At 31.8% G+C, this 12,361-nt stretch overlaps 1 protein-coding gene across 1 annotated transcript in view; it reads left to right on the forward strand.

The window, feature by feature from the left end:
* Window positions 1-12,361, forward strand: part of LOC136025357 (heat shock protein 75 kDa, mitochondrial-like) — a 49,360-nt gene that overhangs the window by 15,582 nt on the left and 21,417 nt on the right. Inside the window, exons 3-5 of the mRNA XM_065701297.1 lie at window positions 1,379-1,450; window positions 4,115-4,281; window positions 7,253-7,436. Coding sequence (XP_065557369.1) covers window positions 1,379-1,450; window positions 4,115-4,281; window positions 7,253-7,436 — 423 coding nt within the window. The remainder of the gene's footprint in view (window positions 1-1,378; window positions 1,451-4,114; window positions 4,282-7,252; window positions 7,437-12,361) is intronic.

Raw genomic sequence — 12,361 nt, forward strand, 5'->3', positions numbered from 1 at the left:
TGAAATTAGGCCAACGGTGCGAGCAGGATTTAGTTTGCGTCATATTGGTCCAAAAGTTTGGAATTTAATCCCAATAGCTGTGAGAAATTGTAATGATAGAAATAAATTTCTGAAGTTATTAAGAAATCATGTTGCTAGTCTCCCATAATATTTTCCGTTGTAACTGTTGAAGTTTGATTTCCTTAAAAAGTGCAAATTAGTTTAAGCCAAAGTAATGACGGTTTTTTCTTTTGTTTGTGTTTATTTTTTATTTTTTTGGTGATATATCACGCGCTTAAGTATGCCATTAGGCATTTGCGCTGTTTGTTTAAATGGTTTAATTCTTGTTGTAAATAAACATGTATCTATCTAAAAAAAAAGAAAAAAAAGGAATTCTGCCTCCTTTCCTTGGCAGCCAATTTTCAGATTTGTACCAATTTCGGAAATAATCTGCGTCGTAACCCAAGCTTTCAATTTATATTCCCAGCCCATTATTGCCCGTCAAAGCCCCGTTTACCCTGATCACAAGCACAAAAAAATCCGAGTTTTAAATCCTATTAATGCAAGAACTGAGTGCTACAGAAAGAGCTTTGTGCCAGCATTCGTTGAAATCATAAATAAATAAAAATTGTAATGTATCATGTTAATGTCTCATTTGTATTGTAAATGTGCTTCGTTTCTTTCATTTGTTTCATTTAATTTGACAGGCCAGTTGGTTTCATCGCTGTATGTTTTTTATAATGTACTTATGTTCTTACTTATGCCCTCTTTTTTATTCATTTTACTTATGCTACTTACTTTTACTTATTTAACTTACATTTCATTATGTACTTATGTTAGTGTACTTAAGTACTCGTTTTTATTCATTTTCTTCATTGTACTCATTTTATTTGATAGGCCAGTTTGGTTCATTGTTGTAGGCTATGTTTTAATATTGCACTTATGTACTTATTTTTGCACACAATGTAGGCTAGCTGACTGAAGGCAGCAAGCTCGGCATTTTTTATTGTTGTGAGAGTTTGCTTGATAATAAAGTACTATTCAGATCCACATCATCAATTAAAATATTATGTTTACCTTATACTATTTAATGGCTTTTTAGGTAAATCTGTCTATTTAGATAAGGTGCTTTTTAGTTACTATTTTTTATTGTTCTGGCGCGGTGTCTGTGTAACAATTGGGTGTCTGAATCCAGGATTTTTCCTGGAGATTAATATTATTAATTGATTAAAACTATCTTAACATAAATTAATTAACCAGTCTTCAGTCCTCCTTCCTATCCATGTTGTGTACAGGTATTATGACATTAATAATCTTTCTGGAAGTCCAATTAAAGGATAGTTTTTTCAGGATTCGTTTTTTTCTTTTTTTTTAGATTTTTATCCTTTTTATATTTCAGGATACTGGCGTCGGTATGACATCTGAAGAAATGATTGAAAATCTTGGGACTATTGCCCGATCTGGATCAAAGGTTACCGTTTAACTTATCCGTCTCCAAATGAACTTTTTGCATGCTTTTAGATATGAAGCAAAGAATATGGGAAGCAGATAAAAGAGAAAATTTCAATGCTTGAATATTGCGTTAATACTTAGGAAAATTGAGTTTGATACAATACTTTTTATGTCCCTGACATAAACTTCTTCCCCTGAAAAATTGCTGTATTTTTTCTTAATCGTGCATATTTGATATATTTCTGGTCTACCATAAGGGCAGAGAGGAAGACGTTCTTGCTCCCTCAGAAGAGAGGTATAAAGATTATTATTGGGCATAATGGGCTGCAATGAAAGAGCAATATAGTTCAATTGCACTATTTAGAGATGAGATATCCTAATCTGATTATGGACGTTGGATTGAAGTATCTCGGCTAGATCAGCATAAAATTGTTCCAGAAATCTATACCTGTCCTAATCGGTTGTTTTTGTAAATGACTTACTTTGAAAAGTCTACAACTTAAAGATGCTTAAATGTAGTAAAGCTCTAGTGTGTGGGGGGGGGGGGCTCCCTCTTGCTATCTTGGAAAATGGTTGATCTAAATTTCTAGAAATGAATCCAAGGGCTAAAAAAGGCCCTAGGAAGTTGTCACTTAGCTTTTATCTCTACCCTATCCTTATTTCTAGAGCTTAATAGATTGCATAGAAGTCAGGTCTGTGCCTATCTACATCTTGAAAAATATTTTTTTATCTTAATGTTGTGTTTTGAACCTTTTTTACGTTGCTTCTAGTTTTTGAATATGCAATTTTCATTATTTTTGAATGGTTTTAAGGGATAACTTAAAAATCCTTTCGCGAGTCTCAGCGTCGACTGGCTGTCTCAAAAATAAAGGGCACTTTTGTGAACCTTCCCAGAACAACAGGGAACTCCCGAAGACATTTTGGTGAAAATTATTCGTGAAATTTAAAAGAAAATTTTGCTCTATTCAATCAAAAGAGGAAATTCCCCCTTTATAATGATGTAAGTTCCATTGAAACTAAGTATCTCTATCACCGGTACAAACCGGGGAAGTGAAATGTTTTTCAAAGATTCCGGGAAAGCAGTCGGTCTTTAGTTCTCTGTCGTTTATTCGGTAAATTCGGTAGGATTGAGCCCACCTTATGAAACTGAAAATAATTTCTTGTGCCTCATTTGAGTACATCTAGTTTTCAAGGTTACTTTTATAACATGAAAATTGCAAAAGGTCACCAAAGGTCTTTGGAGGGGGAAGGGTGGAGGCTGGTACTTCAGCATACCTTCCCAGGAGATCATTGAGGCTCTGGGTCCATTCCTAAGTTTCATTCGCCTAACTCAGCTATTTTCCAAGATTACCAAAAGCCCCTCATTTAGAGTTTTATCTTAAATACAAATTGGAAAGTAAATTGTAGTTAAAGCAAAATTGATACAAAAAAAAAGCAAACGGTAGAGATATTATCCGTAAAAAGAGTATGTTTGTCTAAAAGCTCAGATAGTAAATTTTCTAATTCAGTGATTTTTTTTATTCTATTTGAAGATACAAAAAGGTAACTTCAAGTACAAAAGGTAACTAAGTAGGAATTAATTCCCATTTCCCCTTAAGATGGGTTCAGCCTGGTACGTGCGTAGAATTTCGTTTCGGGTAGGGCTCTCAGTTTGGATGCGGAACAGTGCCGAAAATGGACAAATAAGGTGGAAAATTTAAGAAATGCTACTAAAAATCATGGCCATCTCAAGAGTCTCACCCCTTTATGCTTCTCTAGCCTCAGCTAGTAAAAAAGAGGTTCTGTAGATGTGGCATGAAAACAAAACGAAACTTTTAAACATGGCTGTGGATTTGGAGTCGTAGAGTCGGAGTTTAGTAAATTTTTGCTAAATGGAGTCCGAGTTGAAGTCGGTATATTGAAAACGTCTCGAGTCAGAGTTTATTATAACTTATAAAATCTAGCTAAATGAAGCTTTAAAACACTGCTTTGATGTCAGAGTTCTTGTAAATTTTTGCTGAATAGAGTTGGAGTTGGTATTTTGAAAGTTCTGGAGTTGGAGCCGGAGTTGGTCATAACTTAAACCTGACTCCACAGCCTTGCTTACAAAATGGATGGGTCACATAAAATCCAATGTTTTGGAGGTGTCGCAGAGGCCCTTTGTCTCTTAGCCGTTTTCATATGTTGCACTCGTTTAGTTTTCCAAGTATATAAGTTTAAGATAATCTCAATCATCGAAAAAAAATGAAGACTGGTGCGGTATATTCTTTTTGAATGTAACGGACAGGTTTATACCCAAGGGTTTGATTGGGGGAGGGGTCAAGAAAGAGTTTGTTTGAACTCCTTTGTAGCCACTAAATTGCCAGAAACTGCGTATTTACGCATGATGTTTAAGATTTTTTTTGTTGGGAGGGGGACTACAACCCTCTACCCGTCCTGGGTACAGCATTACTCTATTTTTTAGCAAGTACGACCTTCATATATGCTATACTATTGCTACCGTTTACTAATGCTAATCTAACCTAAAAATTACTTACATAGAAGGGATTAAAGTGACAAAGTCCCTCCAACTAGGACGGATGCAGTCTATTTAAGAATTTTTTCAGCTAAAACAAAAAAAACTGATCATTTCTCGTCGCAAATTCGCTTACCAGTAGTGTTTCTTTTACACAGTTTAATTATAATATTAGCTCATGTATTGCAGGCATTTCTCGAGCAATTGAAGGACAAACCAGATGCTGGAGGAGTTTCCAATATTATTGGTCAGTTTGGTGTGGGTTTTTACTCTGCTTTTATGGTGGCTGATCGTATAGATGTATATTCAAAGTCATCGAGGCCCGATTCAAAGGGCTTCAAATGGACGTCTGATGGGTAATTAGGAACTTTTATGTTTTGGCCGGCTTTTCAAGTGATTATCGCAGTCAAGGAAACAAATTGCTTTCTGTTTTTTTACTGAATCAGTAAAATTTCTTTGTCTGTTATGATGGTTAAAACGACGTTTTTATTTTGTTTAAAGATTTGATTTTTTCCATTACTTTATGGAAAATGCTGTTTCTTCCTTATATCTATGGGTGAGGTGGTAAACATCTTTAGGGATCCTATGACTTTTCGATATTTAGTGGTTTAAAAAAGTTCATTTTTATTTTTAGAATAATACTATTAATTTTTCAATTTTTTATTCTTTATAAAACACAAGATTTCAATTTTTTCTATTTTCTTTTGTTTTTGAAAAATGCTGTTTCTTGCTTATATCTATGGGCGAGGTGGTAAAAATCTTTTCGAATCCTTTGACTTCTCGATACTTTAAGAAAGTTTGTTTTATTTTTAGAATAGTACTATTAATTTTTCGATTTTTATTCTTTATAAACCTAAGATTTCTGCCTTATATTCATGGGTGGTTTTTAAATCTTTAGGTATCAAATTGGCCTTTCTTTTTTTATAGTTAAGAAGTGTGTCTTTGTTTCAATAGGGTTTATTTTATCTGGTGTCTTTTCAATATTTTTTGAAAAATTGGATTCCTGTCTTGTGTCTGCGCGGGTCAAGGAAAAGTCTATAGAAAATTAGGTGAATTTTCGACGGTTTGAGTTTGTTTATTTTCATTTATTTTTCAGAAAAAATGGGCAAGGAGGGGTATTAGATGACTTCTAGAGGGAATGACCTGGCGCCTTACTCTTCCACCTTGAAAGAATTATTTGTCAAATTAATCTTTGATAACTTGTTTAATGAGTAATTTCTGGGACGACTAGACACAAAAAGGGGACAGTGTTTTCAGCCAGTGATCAAAACAGAAAAAGTGCAGATTTTTGGTAAAGTAGAAGTTTACCAATTTCATTTTGGTAAACGAAAACTAAGCTGTCTTCGTTGCCATAATAATGGTAATAATAATAAATAGAAAATAATAAAAAAAATTGAAAAATATAATTATTAAATAGGAAATAATAGGAATGAAATAAGCCTAAAATAAATAAACATTACTTTTTTTTCTTATTGGCCACCCAAACCAATATTTTGGAACCGACTCTAGTCCCTTAGCCGCTATGAAGTTGCCTATTAATATTATTTGGATGAATTCACCAGAATGTAAAAGACGGTTCAGGTTCTTTTATTATTTACAATAATTACAACATAAGTGTGACCTACTCCCGGCAGAGAGCATAGCTCGAATGACACGGGAGTTATAAATGAAAATAATAACATTCTTCAAACTAAAAATAAAAAAAATAATAATAATAGTAAAAAATAATAGTACTAATAGTAATAACAGTACTCACCAGTTCAAACTCACTATCAAACAACAACCATAAACAAGGAGGAAAAAAATACACGAAAAAAACTGACAACTTTAGAACTGACAAGAGGGGTGAACCCATCAAAAAAAAAAAAAAATCCCACCAACCGCAAAATAAAACAAGTAATAATAATTTTAATTAAAATTGACCGAGAAATTTTTTTTTAATATTCACTTATCAAAAATTCTTTAAATGTCTTCTTTATACTCTTCGAAGACAACCCCTTGATAATATTTTTATATTTATTATAATTTATTATCAAACTGTACCTGAAAGAAAACCGCGAATGCTCGCACCTGACAAGAGGCCGGTGAATTAGTGAATTTTGTCGAGTAGAGTAGGGGTGAAAAGATTTCAAAGGAAGCAGGTCGACTTTATGAAGAAGAGATGGAAGTAAATTTTCATGAGAGAAAAAGAAAAGAAAATGAAATACGCTACAACAAAACATTGTGATGTCACACTAATCCACAAGTGATTCAATTTAATCGTATCAGCTCTAAATTTTATATTTCTTCTTGCAACAGCAGGGAAGAGATCTTTACTATGGATTTTTTGTTGCTATTTCTGTGCCACAACAGGAGACGCAAAAGGAATTATGTGGAACTCGATTAATTATATGGTCTTTTGTATAAAATAAATATTACATTTTCTATGTTTTATGGTGATTTATGGTGTATGAGTTATGTTATTATGTTGTTATGTATATGTTATATTATCTATAGTGTATATGTTATTATGGTGTATACGGTGGTATAGGTTTTATGGTGGTATGGTGACTTTCTAATTTCAACCCCCTCCCAGGCCCCTTTTACCTAGGAACCACTCTCTGACATTCAGCCGGCAAAACAGAGAAAGCATATATGTTTAGGCAAAACGGTCTCCAGTACAACGAAAGGTTAACACATTGAAAAATAGAGAAAACCTGATATATAAAAACTGTGGGAAATAGAAAAAACGATATGGGAAATTAAAAAAAAAACATGAAAAAAACAGATGTACAAAAAACTGTGGGATATAGAAAAAACGATGTGGGGAATAAAAAAAATTGAGAAAACCAGATGTTCAAAACTGTGGGAAATAAAAAAAAACATAAAAAAAGATGTGGGGAATGAAAAAACAATGAGAAAACCAGATGTACAAAAACTGTGAGAAATAGAAAAAACGACGCGGGGAATAAAAAAGACGAGAAAAACAGATGCACAAAAACTATGGAAAATAAAGAAAAACGATGAATAAAAAGATGTGGGGAATAAAAAAAAAAGAGAAAACCAGATGTATAAAAACTTTGGGAAATAGGAAAAAACGACGAAAAAAGCAATGTGGGAAATAGAAAAAAAAACGAGAAACCCAGATGTTTTTGTACATCTGGGTTTCTCGTTTTTTTTCTATTTCCCACATTACTTTTTGTGAAACGGAAAAAAAATCGCGGGAAATAGAAAAAAAGGAAACCAGATGTTAAAAACAGTGAGAAATAAAAAATTAAAAAGTATATGAAAAAGGAATGCAAAATTGAAACAAACTGGAAAACCGCAAGTCTAGCTTTTTTTTTCAAGATCTGGAACATATGAGATTCAAGAAGCAGAAGGGGTTCAACCAGGAACCAAAATCGTAATCCACCTCAAGTCAGATGCTGCTGAGTTTTCCAAAGATGATCGTGTTAAAGAAGTGATCAAAAGATACAGCAACTTTGTAGGAAGTCCAATTTTTGTCAATGGTAATCAAGCAAACACTGTTCAGGTAAACTGACGAGATTTTACTAATTGTAGATCCTTGCATGTAAAAAGGGAGGAGACACATGTTTTTAGGCTACATTTTTTCTGTTAAGCTGGGAGTGGGATCCTATGGACGAATCTTAGAGGGGAGAGGAGTCTTTCCTCCTATCCTCCCCTTGTGCAGTTATGTTTCGCATGGATGCCGGCAGGGGGGGGGGGTGATGGAGGCAACGACCCCTGTAGGGAGTCTGTACCCCTGTTCAAGAAAAAAAAAGTAAAATGAGAAGCAATCCAGTAGAATCTTGGTAAAAAGAAAGCTCCGGTGACACTTGCCCCCCCCTCCCCTTGGGAGATTTCGGTGTTCCTGATGTGTGGGTCTACAACTATTTTTCTTAACAGCTGGTCTTCTACATGGGATAAATGGGGTAAAAACTAAAAAATAAAAAAGAAAGCTAAAAAAAGAAAAAAACTTAAAAAAAAATTAAAAAGAAAAAGAAGAAACTAAAAAAACTAAAAAAAAAATAAAAAAAAACTGAAAAAAAAAACTAAAAAAAACTAAAAAAACTTAAAAAATTTAAAAAAACTTAAAAAATACTTTAAAAACTTAAAAAAACTTAAAAAAACTATAAAAAACTTAAAAAAAAACTTAAAAAAACTTAAAAAAAAACTTAAAAAAAACTTAAAAAACAAAAAAAAACAAAAAAAACAAAAAAAAAACAAATAAAAAACAAAAAAAAACAAAAAAAAACAAAAAAAAACAAAAAAAAAACAAAAAAAAAAAAAAAAAAAACAAAAACAAAAAAAAACAAAAAAAACAAAAAAAAAACAAAAAAAAACAAAAAAAAAAACAAAAAAAACAAAAAAAACTAAAAAAAAGAAAAAATCTAAAAAAAAACTCGGACGCAATCAGATTCTTGATGTGAGTGCGACCACTTTGGACTGTGGCTAAAATTGGCATTATTTGACTGGTGGTAAAAATGACTCAACCGTGTTTCAGACAATAATGTGATATATGGTGATTCAGCCCAAAGTGGTGCTAAATCATTTGTCAAGTCTTGTTAAATTAAGAAGTAGTTAAACCTCCAATGGTCAAAATTTCTCCATTTTAGTTGATATTAGAGCCTCTAGTACTGAGGTATCTGTAAATTTCATCCCTATTCCTTTTCTTTCGTTCAATTTAACATTAAAGAAGGAATTGTCCGAGAAGGGTCTATTTACCCTGCTACTAAATTTACACTGTCTTGACCTGATCAACCATTCCGCTGGAACAAATTAAAGAGCAGCTTAAAGAACAACTTCAGTTTGAGAACAGCCAAAGTTGAGAAGACAAATAACAAGCCGCGGAACTCGAGCGCTAATTTTATATCATAGAAAATTAGGAAAAAACCGAGAATTTAATTTTTAACTAAAAAAATACCGAAAAAGTAATAAATTAAAGAGCTAATTTAAAGTAGCTTAAAGAAAGGAATTGCTACTCTTTTCTGATTAAAATACATAAATTAAACCGTTTTAATTCCCTCAAACTGATAGAAAATTAGGAAAAAACCGAGAATTTACTTTTTAACGAAAAAATTACCGAAAAATAACAAATTAAAGAACTAACTTAAAGAAACTTGAAGCAGCTTAAAGAAAAGAATTGCTGCTCTTTTCCGATGAAAAAACATAAATTACACCGTTTTAATTCCCCTCAAACTGATTTCCTTCAGTTTGAGAACTTAAAGTAGCTTAAAGAAAGCAATTGCTACTCTTTTCTGATGAAAATACATAAATTAAACCGTTTTAATTCCCGTCAAACTGATTTCCTTCAGTTTGAGAACAGCCAAACTTGAGAAGACAAATAACAAGCCGCGGACATCGACTAATTTTATATCATAGAAAATTAGGAAAAAACGAGAGTTTAATTTTTAACGAAAAAATTACCGAAAAATAACAAATTAAAGAGCTAACTTAAAGTAGCTTAAAGAAAGGAATTGCTACTCTTTTCTGATTAAAATACACAAATTAAACTGTTTTAATTCCCTTCAAACTGGTTTGCTTCAGTTTGAGAACAGCCAAAGTTGAGAAGACCAATAACAAGCCGCGGAACTCGACGACTAATTTTATATCATAGAAAATTAGGAAAAAAACGAGAGTTTAATTTTTAACAAAAAAATTACCGAAAAATAACAAATTAAAGAACTAACTTAAAGTAGCTTAAAGAAAGGAATTGCTACTCTTTTCTGATTAAAATACATAAATTAAACCGTTTTAATTCCCCTCAAACTGGTTTGCTTCAGTTTGAGAACAGCCAAAGTTGAGAAGACCAATAACAAGCCGCGGAACTCGACGACTGATTTTATATCATAGAAAATTAGGAAAAAAAACGAGAGTTTAATTTTTAACGAAAGAATTACCGAAAAACAACAAATTAAAGAAATAACTTAAAGTAGCTTAAAGAAAGGAATTGCTACTCTTTTCTGATGAAAATACATAAATTAAACCGTTTTAATTCCCGTCAAACTGATTTCCTTCAGTTTGAGAACAGCCATACTTGAGAAGACAAATAACAAGCCGCGGAACTCGTCTAATTTTATATCATAGAAAATTAGGAAAAAACGAGAGTTTAATTTTTAACAAAAAAATTAGTGAAAAATAACAACATTAAAGAGCTAACTTAAAGTAGCTTAAAGAAAGGAATTGCTACTCTTTTCGGATGAAAATACATAAATTAAACCGTTTTAATTCCCGTCAAACTGATTTCCTTCAGTTTGAGAACAGCCAAACTTGAGAAGACAAATAACAAGCCGCGGAACTCGACTAATTTTATATCATAGAAAATTATGAAAAAACGAGAGTTTAATTTTTAACGAAAAAATTACCGAAAAATAACAAATTAAAGAGCTAACTTAAAGTAGCTTAAAGAAAGGAATTGCTACTCTTTTCTGATTAAAATACACAAATTAAACCGTTTTAATTCCCTTCAAACTGGTTTGCTTCAGTTTCAGAACAGCCAAAGTTGAGAAGACAAATAACAAGCCGCGGAACTCGACGACTGATTTTATATCATAGAAAATTAGGAAAAAAAACGAGAGTTTAATTTTTAACGAAAGAATTACCGAAAAACAACAAATTAAAGAAATAACTTAAAGTAGCTTAAAGAAAGGAATTGCTACTCTTTTCTGATGAAAATACATAAATTAAACCGTTTTAATTCCCGTCAAACTGATTTCCTTCAGTTTGAGAACAGCCATACTTGAGAAGACAAATAACAAGCCGCGGAACTCGTCTAATTTTATATCATAGAAAATTAGGAAAAAACGAGAGTTTAATTTTTAACAAAAAAATTACTGAAAAATAACAAAATTAAAGAGCTAACTTAAAGTAGCTTAAAGAAAGGAATTGCTACTCTTTTCGGATGAAAATACATAAATTAAACCGTTTTAATTCCCGTCAAACGGATTTCCTTCAGTTTGAGAACAGCCAAACTTGAGAAGACAAATAACAAGCCGCGGAACTCGACTAATTTTATATCATAGAAAATTATGAAAAAACGAGAGTTTAATTTTTAACGAAAAAATTACCGAAAAATAACAAATTAAAGAACTAACTTAAAGTAGCTTAAAGAAAGGAATTGCTACTCTTTTCTGATGAAAATACATAAATTAAACCGTTTTAATTCCCGTCAAACTGATTTCCTTCAGTTTGAGAACAGCCAAACTTGAGAAGACAAATAACAAGCCGCGGAACTCGACTAATTTTATATCATAGAAAATTAGGAAAAAAAACGAGAGTTTAATTTTTAACGAAAAAATTACCGAAAAACAACAAATTAAAGAACTAACTTAAAGTAGCTTAAAGAAAGGAATTGCTACTCTTTTCTGATGAAAATACATAAATTAAACCGTTTTAATTCCCGTCATACTGATTTCCTTCAGTTTGAGAACAGCCAAACTTGAGAAGACAAATAACAAGCCGCGGAACTCGACTAATTTTATATCATAGAAAATTAGGAAAAAAAACGAGAGTTTAATTTTTAACGAAAAAATTACCGAAAAATAACAAAATTAAAGAGCTAACTTGAAGTAGCTTAAAGAAAGGAATTGCTACTCTGTTCTGATGAAAATACATAAATTAAACCGTTTTAATTCCCTTCAAACTGATTTCCTTCAGTTTGAGAACAGCCAAACTTGAGAAGACAAATAACAAGCCGCGGAACTCGACTAATTTTATATCATAGAAAATTAGGAAAAAACGAGAGTTTAATTTTTAACAAAAAAATTACTGAAAAATAACAAAATTAAAGAGCTAACTTAAAATAGCTTAAAGAAAGGAATTGCTACTCTTTTCGGATGAAAATACATAAATTAAATCGTTTTAATTCCCGTCAAACTGATTTCCTTCAGTTTGAGAACAGCCAAACTTGAGAAGACGAATAACAAGCCGCGGAACTCGACTAATTTTATATCATAGAAAATTAGGAAAAAACGAGAGTTTAATTTTTAACGAAAAAATTACCGAAAAATAACAAATTAAAGAGCTAACTTAAAGTAGCTTAAAGAAAGGAATTGCTACTCTGTTCTGATGAAAATACATAAATTAAACCGTTTTAATTCCCGTCAAACTGATTTCCTTCAGTTTGAGAACAGCCAAACTTGAGAAGACAAATAACAAGCCGCGGAACTCGACTAATTTTATATCATAGAAAATTAGGAAAAAACGAGAGTTTAATTTTTAACAAAAAAATTACTGAAAAATAACAAAATTAAAGAGCTAACTTAAAGTAGCTTAAAGAAAGGAATTGCTACTCTTTTCGGATGAAAATGCATAAATTAAACCGTTTTAATTCCCATCAAACTGGTTTGCTTCAGTTTGAGAACAGCCAAAGTTGAGAAGACCAATAACAAGCCGCGGAACTCGACGACTAATTTTATATCATAGAAAATTAGGAAAAAAACGAGAGTTTAATTTTTA

The sequence above is a fragment of the Artemia franciscana genome, chromosome 3 (assembly GCF_032884065.1).
Source record: "Artemia franciscana chromosome 3, ASM3288406v1, whole genome shotgun sequence".
Taxonomy (NCBI): domain Eukaryota; kingdom Metazoa; phylum Arthropoda; class Branchiopoda; order Anostraca; family Artemiidae; genus Artemia; species Artemia franciscana.